Source organism: Phyllobates terribilis, unplaced genomic scaffold (genome assembly GCF_046119375.1).
Source record: "Phyllobates terribilis strain yellow unplaced genomic scaffold, ASM4611937v1 Scaffold_5__5_contigs__length_657084704, whole genome shotgun sequence".
Lineage (NCBI taxonomy): Eukaryota > Metazoa > Chordata > Amphibia > Anura > Dendrobatidae > Phyllobates > Phyllobates terribilis.
In genome coordinates, this window is record NW_027362765.1 from 566,903,392 (window position 1) to 566,921,050 (window position 17,659).

General features: G+C 42.1%; 1 protein-coding gene across 4 annotated transcripts in view; it reads right to left on the reverse strand.

Moving 5' to 3' along the window:
* The window catches only part of WAPL (WAPL cohesin release factor), a 75,546-nt gene that overhangs the window by 16,330 nt on the left and 41,557 nt on the right, over window positions 1-17,659 (reverse strand). For all 4 annotated transcript variants that reach the window (XM_073685866.1, XM_073685864.1, XM_073685867.1 and 1 more), the window contains 4 exons: window positions 13,170-13,267; window positions 9,862-9,938; window positions 9,572-9,747; window positions 9,273-9,388 (listed from right to left, as the gene is read on the reverse strand). In XM_073685866.1, the coding sequence (XP_073541967.1) occupies window positions 9,273-9,388; window positions 9,572-9,747; window positions 9,862-9,938; window positions 13,170-13,267 (467 nt within the window). The remainder of the gene's footprint in view (window positions 1-9,272; window positions 9,389-9,571; window positions 9,748-9,861; window positions 9,939-13,169; window positions 13,268-17,659) is intronic.

Below are 17,659 nucleotides of genomic sequence, written 5' to 3' on the forward strand. Positions count from 1 at the left end.
GAGGGGTGTAGTTTTTAGAATGTTATCACTTTTGGAGGTTTTCCAATATATAGGTCCCCAAAGTCACTTCAAAACTGAATAGGTCGATAAAAAAAATACATTTTGTATATTTCCTTGAAAAAAATGAAAAATTACTGCTACATTTTTAAACCTTCTAAAATGCTAACAAAATAAAAGGAACATTTTAGAAATGGTGCGGATGTAAAGCAGACATGAGGGAAACATGATTTATTAAAGGGCACCTGTCACCAGAAATAAAGGGTGCGTGTCCCCAGAAGCACACACTATGCACACTGTATTGAGTACTAAAATAGCATTTTTGCAATTTTCACTCATTTTTCACCATCCACTACGAGCTTATTTCTAGAAAACACCTGTGGAGTTAGAATGATCACCGCATCCCTTGATTAATTCCCAGAGGATTGTAATTTCTACAACGGAGTCACTTGTAGGGGGGTTCTGCTGTTCTGGCTCTGCAAACAATATCTGCAATCTATTAGAACAAAATGTTTGCCCCCAAAGTCAAATAACTCCTTCCCTTCCAGGCCCAGCTGTGTGTGTATTATACAGGAAAAAAACAACTTCAGCCACCTTCCTGAAAGCGGTTTTGAATTCATTGAAGGGGGCAGTTTTTGAAGGGTCTATTTGTCAAAACTCCCAAACAATGCCCGAATTAATGAAGGCATTTCAAAAGTGAAGTGGTCGCAGAGAGGAAAAATAAAAAAGTTTGTAAATTTTATTGAAAAACTTGCAGCTAAATGTTTAAGTCTTTCTAATATCGTAAAAAATAAAAGGACATTTCAAATTAGGATTCTGATGTTAGACACATTGGAAAATGTATTTATTAAAGAAGCACTCCCATTAAAGTTTTTATTCTCTTAATATATTGCAGTCACCATATGAAATAGCACTGTGTAGAAACAGGAAGTCTCTTTTCCCTGCAGAAATCATTCCCCTCTTCAGCTTCTGACGCAGCTACGCTTTCCGCCCCCTGCCAGGGACTTTTGCATTGACTTATGACCCATGCAGGGAACATTTCCCTCCTGTTTCTACATAGAGCTTAGAAGGATTCAGCTAGTTAGTTTTTAATCACGTCATGTCATAGACCTAATGGAAAAGAGAAGAATTTACTGGGTAGAAGGGAAAAATGAGCAATTGTAAGTACACAGTGCTATATAATATGATGATTGAAATATATTAAGAGGATAAACATTTTGATGGGAGTGCTTCGTTAACTTTTTGGTGTGATATGCCTATCAGGTATAATGTCATAAAAATTAACAGTTTAAAAACTGCTTAATTTTTCAAAAATTCCATAAAAAATATATTTTCAAAAATAAAAGCAAGGATATCAACCTAAATTTACCTCTAACAAGGTATAATCTGTCACAAAAACAAACCAACACCGAATCAATGGGATTATAAGAAGACTTATAATGCCATCACTAAGTGACATGTCTGACTTGAAAAATCTGGCCTGGTCAGGAAGGTGAAAACTGCATATGGCAGAAAGGGGTTAAAGTCTGTCATCTCAGGTTAAGAATTCAGCTGTTGAGTGTGTACATACATTAATAATAACCATTACTGGCTATTAACCCCTTAAGCCCCGCGGGTGGTTTGCACGTTAATGACCGGGCCAATTTTTACAATTCTGACCACTGTCACTTTATGAGGTAATTACTCTGGAACGCTTCAACGGATTCCCCTGATTCTGAGATTGTTTTTTCGTGACATATTGTACTTCATGATTGTGGAAAAATTTCTTCGATATCACTTGCGTTTATTTGTGAAAAAAACGGAAATTTGGCGAAAATTTTGAAAATTTTGCAATTTTCAAAATTTGAATTTTTAAGCCCTGAAATCAGAGCGATATGTCACACAAAAGAGTTAATAAATAACATTTCCCACATGTCTACTTTACATCAGCACAATTTTGGAACCAAAATTTTTTTTTGTTAGGGATCTATAAGGGTTAAAAGTTGACCAGCGATTTCTCATTTTTCCAACAAAATTTACAAAACCATTTTTTTAGGGACCACATCACATTTGAAGTCACTTTGAGAGGTCTTTATGACAGAAAATACCCAAAAGTGACACCTTTCTAAAAACTGCACCCCTCAAGGTGCTCAAAACCACATTCAAGAACTTTATTAACCCTTCAGGTGCTTCATAGGAATTTTTTGAATGTGGAAGAAAAAAAATGAACATTTAACTTTTTTCACAAAAATGTTACTTTAGACCCAATTTTTTTTTTATTTTCACAGGGGTAACAAGAAAAAAATGGACCACAAAATTTGTTGTGCAATTTCCCCTGGGCACGCAGATACCCAATATTTGGGGAAAAAACACTGTTTGGGCGCACTGTAGGGCTCGGAAGGGAAGGAGCGCCATTTGACTTTTTGATTGTAAAATTTGCTTGAATAATTAGCGGACACCATGTTGCGTTTAGAGAGCCCCTGTGTGCCCAAACATTGGAGCTCCCCCACAAGTGACCCCATTTTGGAAACTAGAGCCCCCAAGGCACCTAACTAGATGCATAGTGAGCACTTGGAACCCCCAGGTGCTTCACAAATTGATTCGTAATAATGAAAAAGTGAAAAAAAAAACTTTTTCATTGTTTCGAATCAATTTGTGAAGCACCTGAGGGTTCCAACTGCTCACTATGCATCTAGATAGGTGCCTTGGGGGGTCTAGTTTCCAAAATGGGGTCACTTGTGGGGGAGCTCCAATGTTTGGGCACACAGGGACTCTCTAAATGCAACATGGTATCCGCTAACAAATTGAATGGAAAATCGGCTCAAATTGTTAGCGGACACCACATTGCGTTTGGAGAGCGCCTCTGTGCCCAAACTTTGGAGCTCCCCCACAAGTGACCCCATTTTGGAAACTAGACCCCCCAAGGCACCTTTCTAGATGCATAGTGAGCACTTGGAACCCCCAGGTGCTTCACAAATTGATTCGTAATAATGAAAAAGTGAAAAAAAAAACACTTTCATTTTTATGAATCAATTTGTGAAGCACCTGGGGTTCCAAGTGCTCACTATGCATCTAGATAGGTGCCTTGGGGGGTCTAGTTTCCAAAATAGGGTCACTTGTGGGGGAGCTCCAATGTTTGGGTACACAGGGACTCTCCAAATGCAACATGATATCCGCTAACAATTTGAGCCGACAATTTGTTAGCGGATATCATGTTGCATTTGGAGAGTCCCTGTGTGCCCAAACATTGGAGCTCCCCCACAAGTGACCCCATTTTGGAAACTAGACCCCCCAAGGCACCTATCTAGATTCATAGTGAGCACTTGGAACCCCAGGTGCTTCACAAATTGATTCATAAAAATGAAAAAGTGTTTTTTTTTTCACTTTTTCATTATTACGAATCAATTTGTGAAGCACCTGGGGGTTCCAAGTGCTCACTATGCATCTAGAAAGGTGCCTTGGGGGGTCTAGTTTCCAAAATGGGGTCACTTGTGGGGGAGCTCCAATGTTTGGGCACACAGGGGCTCTCCAAACGCAACATGGCGTCCGCTAACAATTTGAGCCGATTTTCCATTCAATTTGTTAGTGGACACCATGTCGCGTTTGGAGAGCCCGTGATGTGCCTAAACAGTGGAGCTCCCCCACAAGTGTCCCCATTTTGGAAACTATACCCCTCAAGGATTTTATTAAGGTGTTTAGTGAACATTTTGAACCCAGAGGTACGGCACAGAATATGTTTACATTAGGTCATCATATTGAATAAGTTGTCATTATTCTTGAGCGCAAGTGCTCGCTACTTGAGTTTGCATCGGGTACTCAGGTATGCACCATGTACAGCGTGTGCTCGAGTGACATGCTCGAGTCCCTGCTCCGCATGTTTCACGGTTATTAGACACCCAAAAAAAAACATGCGGGGATCGCTCGTGCATGGCAGGCAATCCCCGTAAAGTTTTTTGGCCGCGAAGCATATGGGGCAGAGACTCGAGCATGTCACTCAAATACCCACGATACTCAATGCATACCAGAGCACCCGATGCAAACTCAAGTAGCGAGCACTTGCTCTCAACACTAGTCGCCATATCGTCATCTTTTTTTCTTACTTTTGAAAAAAATCCCAACCCCAGCCCTAGCCCCAGCACAACCCTAGCCCCAGCACAACCCTAGCCCCAGCACAACCCTAGCCCCAGCACAACCCTAGCCCCAGCACAACCCTAGCCCCAGCACAACCCTAGCCCCAGCCCCAGCCCTAACCCTAGCCCAATCCTAACCCAAGAGTTTATTTTTGACGCCGTTCCTTGTGCGGTATAAGTGATTAGACGACTTTATTCTTCGGGTCGGTGTGATTACAGCAATGCCAGAATCATATGGGGTTTTTATGACTGACAGCTGTCACACACTAAAAGACGCATTTTTTGTAAAATCTAGTTTTTGCATCGCCATATTTTGAGAGCTATAATTTTTCCAGGTTTTGGCAGACAGTCATGCGACGGCTCGTTTTTTGCGGGATGACTTGACGTTGTTATTGGTGCCATTTTCAGGCACGTGACATTTTTTGATCGCTTTCTATTCCGATTTTTGGGAGGCAGAATAAACAAAAACCAACAATTCAGGAATTGTTTTTTTTTTTTTTTTATTCTGTTCCGCGTGTGGTAAAATTGATGAGGTAGCTTTATTCTTCGGGTCAGTACGTTTACTGCGGTACCACATTTGTATAATTTTTCTATGTTTTGGCGCTTATACACAATAAAAGCTATTTTATAGAAAAAAATATTTTTTAGTATCGCTTTATTCTGAGAGCTATAACTTTTATTTTTCGGCTGATGGAGCTGTATGGCGGCTTGTTTTTTGCGGGACGAGATGACGTTTTCAGCGGTATCATTTTTATTTATATGCGTCTTTTTGATCGCGTGTTATTCCACTTTTTGTTTGGCGGTATGGTGATAAAGCATTGTTTTTTGTTTCTTTTTTTTTTTTTTTTTTTACCGTGTTCACTGAAGGGGTTAACTAGTGGGACAGTTTTATAGGTCAGATTGTTCCGGACGCGGCGATACCAAATGTGTGTACTTTTATTGTTTTTTTTTTATAATAATATTTATTGATGGGTACATTATATTTTTATTTTTGGTGTATTATTTTTTTATAATATTTTTGCACTTTTTTTTTTTTTTTTTTTCCATTTTCACACAGTTTATACACTTTATTACTTTGTCCCACTCTGGGACTTTCACTTTTTTTTTTCTGATCGCCTGCATGGCACAGGAATGGAGCACCATCCCTATGCCATGAAGGCTGTCAGAAGTGCACAGTGTGAAGATTGCTTGGAGATGCACTGCGCATGTCCAAGCAATCTTCCTGCTCTCTGGTGACCCGGATGTTGTCATGACGACATCGGGTCGTCATGGCAACACCCGGGAAGCCTTTGCAGACTGCGCTGGAAGCCGGAAGAGGAGGTGAGTATCGCCGATCACCTCCCCTTGCCCCCGCAATGCCGCGATCGACTTCGATCGCAGCATCGCGGGGGTTAATGTGCTGGGAGTGGTGCAGGACCGCTCCCTGCACATAGTACCGGGTGTCAGCTGTGACAATCAGCTGACACCCGGCGGCGATCGCGCCTGCACAGCCTGTGTGCGCGCGCGATCGCGATGACGTACTAATACGGGTCTGGCTCTTAAGTCCCAGGGCACAGACGCGTATTAGTACGTCAGATGTTATTAAGGGGTTAAAAGCCTTCTATCCTGCATTATTCCATAGTTTCCCCTCTGAAGACTCCACCTCCAATTTTTAGTGGTCTCTTAACTTGTGGGAGGAGACCACCTTCTGCAATAGCGCCCACAAACCATACACACAGGGAAGCAGCAAGAAAGACATTGTAAAACAGCACTGAGCTGTGTGGCTGTGAAGCCTGCACTGTAGCAAGTTAAAGGCAACCTGTCAGCTCCAACAGAACACCCCCCCACCCCCCCCCCCGCAACCCAAGTCTTTATTCAACCTTTAATATGCTTTCACACAAGCCCCGTTTAGTGTCTTATGACTTTATCACCATGAAATTGTAGCTTGGCCTAGGGGATGACTAGTCAAGAGGGAATGGTTTTTCCCGGACTAACCATCCACTTTTCATCCCCTATGGACGTGAGCGACATGGTTTGTGAAAGCCGTTTCACCGACGTTAAAACCATCGACGTCACTTGCGGGTGCGGCGCTGGTCTCTGCTCACTTGTTCTGTCCTTACAATGTGCAGTGACAGTGCACTCCCTTGCCGGCTCATCACTTCTCATCAGAGCAGCTAAGGGAGCAAACTGTTACTGCACTCAGATCAATAGTGTACCGTGACAAGAGCCTACTGAGCATCTGTCAGAATGGACAACCATCACATGCTCAATTCTGCAGGGACTAGGCCATTCCCTGTTGAGATTTAACTAAATAGCGATATAGAATTAAAATGAACATTAGTTTCGGACCACCCCCTTTAAAAAAAATAAAACTCTATATACATATGTTTGGCATTGCCATAATTGTTGTGACCTGGAGAATCAGGTTGTCTGGTTCTTTTAACAGAACAATGAACGTTGTAAAAACAAAACCCTAAAAACCTATGGCGGAATTGCATTTTTTTTTTTTTTTTGCACAATTTCCCTGTACTTTTTACTTGTTTTCCAGTACACTGAATGGTAAAATTAAAGGTGTCATCAAAACTACAACTCATCCCTGAAAAATCAACCCTTCATATGGCAATGTGGATGAGAAAAAAAAAAATAAAAATTATAGCTCTTGGAAGAAGGGGAGGAAAAGCAGAAAGTCACCTGGAAGTAGATAATAAATTCCTTTATACAGGCTTTTTCCTGTCTTGGGGGGCGATTAATAAGTTTACTATGGTTTGTTAAAATGGCTGCAGACACATCCTAAGCACAGGCAATGTTGTTTTGTGTCAGTACAGTGAGCTGCAAACTTATGTGAGCCCTCCGGTCTCTGCCTGCTAGCTATGGAGAGACACAGGGGAGAGGTGTGCACATCACAGCCCAGATATCATGTCCGCAGCATCCATAGAGGAGCGATGAGATATAGCCTGCGGTGGGAGACGTGGTTTGCTACTGAGGGTATACTAACAGCAGCACTTAGAGCCCCTGTTAGAAACGACATCCCTCAGGAGCCTGGCTCTCAGTCCTCCTCCTCACAACTTCCCATGTGCCCTCCAGAGCTTTCTTGATACACACAGCTACCTAGCCAGTAATATGCTCACATTCTCTCCTGTTAACACTCCCCACCACCACCACCCTGCTTCAATTATGTCCCTCATAGCTAACACAGAAAGAAGGGCTCACACAAGTCTGCAGCTCGCTGTACTGACACAATTTGTCCTGCTATGCCTAGGATGGCCATTATAAAGCGAATACGAAAAAAAACCTGCTTGGGAGAGAAGAACAGACAAATCACAGAGCCCTAAGTGCGTAAACACAATATTATAGTCTTTGATGGGTGCACAATTTCATGCACAAGACTAATATGGCTTTAGATTGTGTATCCTCATAAATCCCTCTGGGATACTTTTCAATGGACAGGGCTTGCAGCTTGCCTCGGGTGGATCCAAGTGAAAGAGCCAGACATAGGCTCACACAGGATGAGTAAATCAAGAAGAGTATATCCAGCCTATGAACGGCAGCGCTTCCCAGGACTCACATCCAAAGATGATAACTTATCAAATAAAAAAATATAAAATATCTTCGGATGTGAGTCCTGGGCAACGCTGGCGTTCATAGGCTGGATATACTCTTCTTGATAAAGCTAATAATGGCGCTCTAAACAGAAAGAGCTTATATACGGTAATTAGAAGTAATGCTTCCATACAGTTTTATTTCTGTGGCTTTAAAGAAATATGATGCCTCAGAATAAAGCCCCTGAACTGTAGCAGGGAAAACACGGGCACATGATTATTACACTTAAAGGGCTGCTGAAACTGAACAACAACTGAGCAGGACTGGAGCCTGGTGATGAGCTAATTAAGTATTGGTAACACTGTATAGAAGGATTTATTCCTGGGTCTTTTTAAACCCTTCACGACATATGACATATTTACGTCATATGTTGTTTCCCCACAAATGACAGCTGATTTATTTAGTCATCATGAGCTTTTAACAGCATGGGTGGATCGAAGCTCCACCCACAGCTGTTAACCAATTAAACCCCTCTGTCAGTCTCTTATAGTGGGATTTAACACACGCAGACAGGAACGCATCACAAATCCCACCCATAAGTGCCCCGGTCACGTGATCGGGGGCACCGATTGGTTGTCATGACAGCCAGGGGTCTGCAGAAGACCACCATACCTGTCATCATGATACTCCTATAAACACCTGCTTGTGGCTGGTGTTCATAGGGGATAGGGATGTCTGCTATGTAATGCACAGGCGATCGGAAACCGCAGCTTCAAGTCTCCTAAGGGAACATTTTTATTTTTTTTCCAGATATTTAAAAACACAAAAGTTCAAATCACCCCCCTTTTAAAACAATTAAAGAAAATAAAAAAATACACATACATGGTATTGCTGCATTCAGAATATAAAAGAAAATTAATCGGTAAACAGCATCAATTGAAAAAATATTGAACCACCAGAATTATGTTTTTCGGCCCACCACAACATTGCAATAAAATGCAATAAGAGGCGATCAAAACATTGTATGTACTTCAAAATGGTATCAATAAAAACGTCAGCTCAGGGCGCAAAAGATCTTGAAAAACGAAAACTGTCTTGGAAAATGGTAAATGCAAAAATTCTCTTTCATACAAAAATTTCTGAATTTTTTTTCATTACTTAAATAAAAAAAAAAAAATATCCATGTTTGGTATCTGCGCACTCTTACTGACCAGGAGAATCATATTGCTAGGTCCATTGTACCATATAGAGAACATAGTTAATAATAAAAAAAAAAAAAAACAATTGTGAAATTGCACTTTGTTTTGAAATGGTTTCCAGTACACTATAAGGTAAAAATAAATGGTGCCATTCAAAAGTACAACTCGTCCAACAAAAAACAAACCCTCATACGGCTATAATGACAGAAAAATAAAGTTATGGCTCTGGGAAGAAAAAAAAATGAAAATGAAAAAAAAAAAACCAGAAATGGCCATGGCGTGAAGGGGTTAAAAGAAAAAAAATGCATAAGGAAAAAAAAACGACCCATTACATAACGCTGTCAGAAAAAAGCTTTTGTGCAACATGTCAAAGAAGTTTCAATATAATAAATTCTAAGCAATCCATGACAGCACTTGTTTGCCGTTTCAATGACAGATCGTAACTTACCAAAACTCGAATGTCAAATCTCTGTTCTTGAGGTAGGTACTTTGGAACTTGAAGAACACAGTTCATTGCAGTGCTTATGAGATTGTCCTGCTCACCAGTCTTTGTGCTGCCCCATTCTGTAGACCACAAACATACCATTAGCTTTATCCATCACTTCGGACCAAGCGCCTACTAAGCACAAGCACTTCAATGTAAGCACGGTCACAGTGCCGCAGATGGTGCTACCCCTGTGTAATCATAGGTGGGTAACAACGCACTAGTCTCACTGAACATCAACCAATAAACATGCGCCATCATACCATTGTCATTTGTTAGATTAAGCAGCACGCCAATGATGGCCCTCATACAGTCCTCCACGGCTTTGCCAACGTGACCTCCCGCACTGTGGTGTACAAGTGACTGGTTATAAGGAATGCAGATACTCTCTTCAGCTCGGTTATATCTCTGGATGAACTCCTCACAGTGTCGAAGCGCTCTGTACAAAGAAAAAAGAATCCTAATGCAAAAAACCCCTTCCACATAACGTCCGACTCCACATGATCTAAGTGCACATGGCAAATAGGAGATTAAATGTAATAGGTGTACTTACTTTGCTGACGACACAATGAGCTGGGAGTCTTTGTATGCAATCAGGTAGCTCTGGTTTTCCGGATTGTGCACAGTTACCTGAGAATAGCATAAAAAAATACCGGTCAAGTGACGTCAGAATACCTAACAAGTAGCATTTTACTTGTTAACTTTATTGCCATTAAATAAAATTGAGACATAAATGTGCAAAATGAGAAACACTAATACACATTGTAAATCTACTTTGTTTCCTGCTTGTTGGGAAAAGTAGAACTTCTCTACAGTGCATATTTTGTGAAAGTGTTCAATTACTGAAAATATCCAGCTATGAAACTTCATACATATGTTTAAAGGGGTTCTCTGGATATAGAAAAAAAAATAAGAACTAAAGGAAATGTCACTCTAAATAAATTCCTAAATACTTTTAATAAGAAAAACAATACAAATTTTGTCTAGAGAGATAATTAGTATTGCATTAAAATGGCTGTCATCTTGTTATTCTAGAACAGGTTTCTATTAGTGTATTAAGACAAAAGCCTGCAAGCATGTGCAGTAGGAAGCTAAGCCCCTTCATGTGTAGGAAGATGGGATCCAGTGAATATTCTCATGGAATTCTGCAGACATGAGTAGTGCCGAGGTAAGAAGTAGCTGCTCACACTGCTGTCCTCCCTGTATGATCTAATACTGGAGACATGACTGGTGCTGAGGTAAGAAGAGGCTGCTCACACTGCTGTCCTGTCTAATCTAATACTAGAGACATGACTGGTGCTGAGGTAAGAAGAGGCTGCTCACACTGCTGTCCTGTCTAATCTAATACTAGAGACATGACTGGTGCTGAGGTAAGAAGAGGCTGCTCACACTGCTGTCCTGTCTAATCTAATACTGGAGACATGACTGGTGCTGAGGTAAGAAGAGGCTGCTCACACTGCTGTCCTGTCTAATCTAATACTAGAGACATGACTGGTGCTGAGGTAAGAAGAGGCTGCTCACACTGCTGTCCTGTCTAATCTAATACTAGAGACATGACTGGTGCTGAGGTAAGAAGAGGCTGCTCACACTGCTGTCCTGTCTAATCTAATACTGGAGACATGACTGGTGCTGAGGTAAGAAGAGGCTGCTCACACTGCTGTCCTGTCTAATCTAATACTAGAGACATGACTGGTGCTGAGGTAAGAAGAGGCTGCTCACACTGCTGTCCTGTCTAATCTAATACTAGAGACATGACTGGTGCTGAGGTAAGAAGAGGCTGCTCACACTGCTGTCCTGTCTAATCTAATACTAGAGACATGACTGGTGCTGAGGTAAGAAGAGGCTGCTCACACTGCTGCCCTCCCTGTCTGATCTAATACTGGAGACATGAGGGGTGAAGGCGTACAAAGAAGCTGCTCATACTGCTGTGCACCCTGTCTGTATGATCCAATACTGGAGATGCCAGGGGTTGAAAGAAGAGGCTGCTCACACTGTTGTCCATCCTGTATATCTCATCTAATACTGGAGACACCACGGGTGACGATTACAGATGAGCAGTTCGAATCACAGGACTCCGGTCCAGCATCCAGGTCAGTGGCACCTGGCAGCTACATGGGTGTTCCACAAATCTTTAACCTTCCAGCGACCCTGATTCTAGCAAAGTGTCACTAACTGGACTGCTTGTTGTAGTTGTGATAATCTCCTGCTGATAAATTATTTTTTCTCTGGAAGATTAGTTAACATGCTGCTAGGTAGGCTAGCAAATTCAGGAGCTCTGTATAAACCAGCCCCCACCACCATTTGGTAGCTTTCAGTATACAATGTACATAGGTAGAAAGCTGCCAATCAGTGGTATGGATTGGATTATACAGAGCTCAGCATTCAGAGAACTGGCAGATCTACGCGTCATCCTTGTACATCATGCCCTGCGAGAACTTCAGGAACTTTTGCATTCATTTTACTGTACACCTGTTACACATCAAGTAATAATGAAACTGTAGTAATAGAGCAGTAAGGGTGCAAAGCTTCTGGAGAACAATCCCACATCTCCAAAAAGAGGAAGCAGCACTATGAAATTCTCAAGTGGTCCAGAACAAACCTGAGTAAACCCAAATCCCTTTTCAATTTCCTGGATTGAGGTTACCATTTTTTTTTCACGTAATCATCGAAGATTTATACATATACAATATTAACCTGAAAGAGTTCACTGGGTCAATTCTAAAATTTTAGGGACGTTCAGGTAGCTACTTGGGAACATGCACAATTGTGCACATATTGTGAGAATGAGGTTTTAGGGGCCCATGTTGATTTGCTGGAGCCAAAATGGACCAGCTGTAAAAGAGGAGGAACGAAAACTTACAGTGGCTCCATGTAGAGTAATGGATTTTTTCTAATCACCCATAAATTGTGGATATATGCAAGACCTGCATCCCTTCTCCTGTCCACAGGCACAGTCAGATGTCTCATAAATGTCTTGGGCTACATTCACATGTGCCTTTGTACATTCCGTGTGACTATTCTGTTTCACGAAAAGCAAAATGGAATTCATGTCTAAAGTGGATCATCTCATAACTGGTGCAAAGGGAAGCAGAGAGCCCCATTAATTATTATGGGATCCGTCTGGGTTCTGATGTGTGTCTGCATTTTGAATAGAAAGCAGAAGAAAAAGAGCATCATGGAGAACTTTTCATTTTCCGCATTGTTCAATCAATAACAAAAGATCATCCAACTTGTGACTAGAAATCAAATGTTGAATCAGGAGTTCAAAACTGCTGCGTCTTCTGGAGAAAATCAGACATGCGTAAACCCAAACGCTCTATCCTAGGTCAAGAATGATAGGTATTAGGAGGAAACTTAAAAAAAAAGTCCTCCATCCAGACGAATGTTGGCCGAACTTGTCGATAATGTGAAAGGGAGCCCCCAACAATTTATCGGGGCCGGAAATATCGAAACAGTCTGTCTTATTGTCAATCAAAGAAAATCCACCGACAGACAACAAAGGTGTGCTCGGTTGAACAAGAGCTTCTGTGTATGGGAAAGAAGGTCGAACGATTGGCCAAACCATCATTCGGCAGACAGCCATCTAACGTGTACAGTAGTCCTTATACCCGTGTTCTCTGCATTACTGTTTACCTTCTGATAAAATATGTCAAATCATAAAAAAAAAAAAAAAAAAAAAAGGTCACATGCATTTTTTTAAAGAGTTAGTTAATGCAATCAGTTTGTGCTACAAATAGTTTCCTCATTTGACCACCAAGTTTGGCATTTGTGCATCTTAGCAATAGTATGAACATTTTTATAGAATTCACCAGATACACAGAACACATTGTAATTCTAATGCATTTATATAAAGTTACTTACACTCTCCAAAACTCTTAAGCATCTTTCAGCTCCCCACAAAACTGCAACTAATATTTCCTGATCTTCATCATTGTCCAGATGATTCACACATTCTTTAACTGTCAGGGAAAAAAATGTTATTGCTGTATTCTAGTCAAGGACATGCAATACACTTCATCTGTTACATATCTTATCAATGTCTATGTCATAGTGCTATATTAGAAGACATCAGTGGGTTTCTGAAAACTAGAACATGGGATTCTTTAGGAGCCATGCCCCTTGGCTAATAAGAATATATTCACACAGGACAGATTTGTTGGAGAAATTTCCAGCCAATGAAAACCAGTCCCATCCATCTGTTTCATGCTGTTCTGCAAGCCTCGCTCAGATAAACAGAGCTACAGACATTTCTGCCACAAATCAGCTGAGTGCGGAGAAATCCTAGATTAGGGATTACTGTCTGTAGACTGGGATGTGGGGATACTGAGCAGAAGTGCTGGATAGCAGCTGACATAATGCTGAAGGGTATGAGCACACAACATCAGGAGGATTCCACCTGAAAAAGCGATAAAAAGCAGCTACAGAGAATGGAGATAATGCACATGTTCTGTTTTTTCTTACTTCTTTTAACTGCTTCAGGCTTAGGATGCTTTCACATTACACTTTTCGCCACGTTCGTGGGTCTAGTCGGGGATTGCGCCCGAACCTCCCCATAATACGGGATTCAGACGTATGTGCCGACAGTGCCATAGATTAATGGTGCCGGCAGAGTGAGCGTGGACTCTGACATGCATCATTTTCAAATATACGCCTACTGGAGGAGGATACTTAGATGTAGTAGACTGCGTCTGGGTGTCCACCTCCAGTAGGCGTATACTAGTGTTGAGCAAGTATGTCTCATTAACCCTTTCGGCAATCAGGCTCGGGTGCTCGCCGAGTATTTTGGCGTGCTCAGCATTTCTTTTACAGTCGCCCTGGCTGCAAGTGTCACGGCTGTTAAGACAGCTGTGACACATGAAGATTGCCTGTGCATGTCACAGCTGTCTAAAAGCCGTGACAATTGCAGCCACGGCGACAGTAAAATAAATACCAAGCACGCCAAAATACTGGGCGAGCACCCGAGCGTGCTCGCCGAAAGGGTTAATCAGACATACTCACTCAACACTAACGCATACGCCTAAAAATGATGCACGTCAGAGAGCACGTTCGCTCTGTCAGCACCATTAGAGTCTATGGTCCTGCCGGAATACTGTATTGCAGGGAGGTTCAGACGCAATCTCCGACAGGGCCCACGAACGTGGAGAAAAGCGCAATGTGAAAGTATACTTACACAGTCCAACCCCACTTCAGATGTGCATAGAACAATCAGTAACAGACTGCTCTGTGTGCATAGGCAGCCATTGTTCTCAGCAGCGCAGGGCCTGCTTACACATCTCACCAATGAACAAGTGCTTCACTCGTTCATCAAGTCGTAAGCAACCTGTTTAGACTGCATGATAATCCTAGAAAGAACGTTCCTAAGAATCCTCATTCATGATCATTCTGCAGTATGTATAGCCCTTTAATATCATATTGTTGGGGCCCCATTTATCGGCAGCCCCTCTGATCAGCTGCAAATGTTGAAGAGGGTAATGCCCACATATCAATCAATATGCCATATACTGATGGCATACTCTAAGGATAAGCCAATCATTTTTAAAGGCTTGATAATGGGAGGCTTGATAATGGGTTCCTCTCCTCACCTATAGTGAAGCCATCACAAATATTGTAAACATCTTATATTGCTCAAAAAGTTTTATGAATTTGTTAAGCAGGCCTCACCATGCACCGGCCAAGTTTCGTCCAGTTTGCCGGAGTTGGCCAGGACTGGCAGAAGACTGTCAAATAACATTTTTGCACTATTTTGAATGGTGCAAAAATTTAACAACATTTCAAGGCGTTTCATGCCAGAAAACTGTTGCAAATTACTAGACGAATTGGGCTTTAAGAGTTAATTACATAGAAAAAATTAAAATTGTTTAAATAACTGAGGAATAAAGAGACATGTCGAAGACCTAAATTACTGCTGAGGAAATTCCTGATGTGTTAAAAGAAGACAATCTTTATTGTGCACATAGATTTAAACCATTGAAATAAGTGTTTTTCTCAAATACATGTTTTATTTCATATTTGCCTGTGAGTGGCGCTATCTCTGCTCGCTCAGTGCCGATCACGTGACCTCTGGCTGCAGCCACCACTGATATCCAGTGATGTCATGTCAAATTCCAGACTCTGGAAGTTGAGGTTACATCACCGAGGCGTGACCTAGTCTCACAGACTGCTGCCTCTCCCCCTGATTGACTGGGCCCTGGGCTGCGTTTCACCGCACATCACAGCCCAGTATTGAACGCGCTGTGGAAGATTTTCCTCTTCTTCTCGGCTTTCATTGGCAGAGCCCTGCTATCATGTGCCAATGAATGCAGAAGAGAGAGGAAAATACTGGACTGTGACGTCCAGTGACACATCGCCCACAGCCCAGTTAATCAGGCGGAGTGGCCGCAGTTTGTGTGAGACTGGGTCACGTCTCGGTGACGTAACCTCAACTTCCAGAGTCCAGAAGTTGATGTGACATCACCGGATATCAGTGGCGACTGCAGCCAGAGTCATGTGATCAGCACTGAGTAAGCAGAGATAGTGCTGCTCACAGGCAAATATGAAAAAAGAATGTATTTGAAAAATACTTATTTTAGTGGTTTAAAAATATGTGCACAAGATTGTAGTGGACCACCTCGTTAAAAAGGATGGAACAGGTATTACTCTAAGTCAAAATTACCAACATCTATGGAAAAAGCAGCAATTGTAGGAGGGAAAACGAAGGTGGGGCACAGGCGAACCCCCTAGCAGGACAACTTTTCCCTTCCATAGTGTATGTGCACACGTTAAATACTTGGTGCAAATTTTTCCCCACTCATTATCGGTTAAATATGCAGCAAAGACGCTGAAAGAACTGACATGCTGCAGATTTAAATCTGCAAGTCAAAAGTAAGCAATGTGTGTATAAGACCACAGGAATCACATTCACTTTGCGGCCACTAGGAAATCCTTCAAGTTTTGGGACAAATCTTCAACATGTACACAGGCCCTAAAGGAGGTCAGTGGACAATGAGGGTACTCCACATTGCTCGCTCTCCTCAATGAGGGTAACAGTGAGCTCTTTATCAGAATTGAGTATAAAAGTCATTCAACCTTCCAAAACAGAAGGTGTGAACCCTATGGAAAATAAGCTAAACAACAGATTTAGCTCACTGCATGCAGGCAGGAGGATAGCTGGTGGTAAGAGCAAACACTAACTACCGGTACTTAATGCCCCCCTCCTACAGGCTGCAGCTACAGCCCATGGTCTCTGAGTCCCCCAATTATACAGATGAAAAAACACCTTTAACCATAGCATTAGGTAATAAAAGCCCATTACCCGGCTTTGTTTCACGTTTTTCTAACAGCCATACAGCTATGTCCTACTCTTGTCATGGGTCTCTGTAAATTCGCAAGGTGATTTAGGCTATGTGCCCACGATGCAGAAATGAAGCAGAAAATTTCTGCATCTCCCTGGCAGAAAAAAACGCATGCAGATTGTGCATGCGTTTTTCCTGCAGAATACAAGCGGATCCACATGCGTTTCCGCATGCAGATTGACAAGCGCTTTCCAGGCGATAGCATCACTTGGAAAGTGCTTGACAACTAGGTCACACTGTATAAATCCATGCAAACAGCATGGATTTATACAGTGTGAACCGTAAAAATTAAAACAAATAAAGCTATACTCACCCCCGAGGCCCCGGCGTGGCTGCAGCGCTCGTTCCTGTCTGGTTCCCGGCTGCCGGCATATCGCGAGACAGAGCGGTGAAGGGCCTGCGGTCACATGACTGTGACGTCACCGAAGGTCCTTCAGCGCTGCTGGCATTCAGAGAAAAGACGCCGGACAGGTGAGTATAAACTTTATTTGTTATTTTATTCTTTTTTTACAGGTACAATGGTACCCAGGTCTGGATGAGAGTCTCCTCTCCTCCAGAACTGGGTACCATCCGCACATAGAGACGCATAGAAGCCGCTTGTACAAATGTACAGTCGCGGTTTCTGTGCGTCTCAATGCAAGTCAATGGCGGGAGTTCCGCTGCGCTTCCGCAAAATTAAATGACATGCTGCGGATTTTTGTACGCAGCATAAACGCTGTGGAAAAATCCGCAGCATGTGCATAGAACATGCGGAATCCCCTTGGGGACCATGGGGTGCGGATTACCTAGCGTTTCACACGCGTTTCCGCTGCGGAAATTCCGCAGCATAAACGCTTTAAAAACGCTACGTGGGCACACAGCCTTAGAGCGTTCTATTCCAGTCACCCTCTACAGAAGTGCTTATCATTTGTCAAGTTCCTGAGAACTTTCCTATTTGTACTGACCTTGGTTCACATTAGGCAGTTTAATCTTAACTGTAGGGTGGAAAGGTCTCTTAACCCATTCCCAACATATGATGTA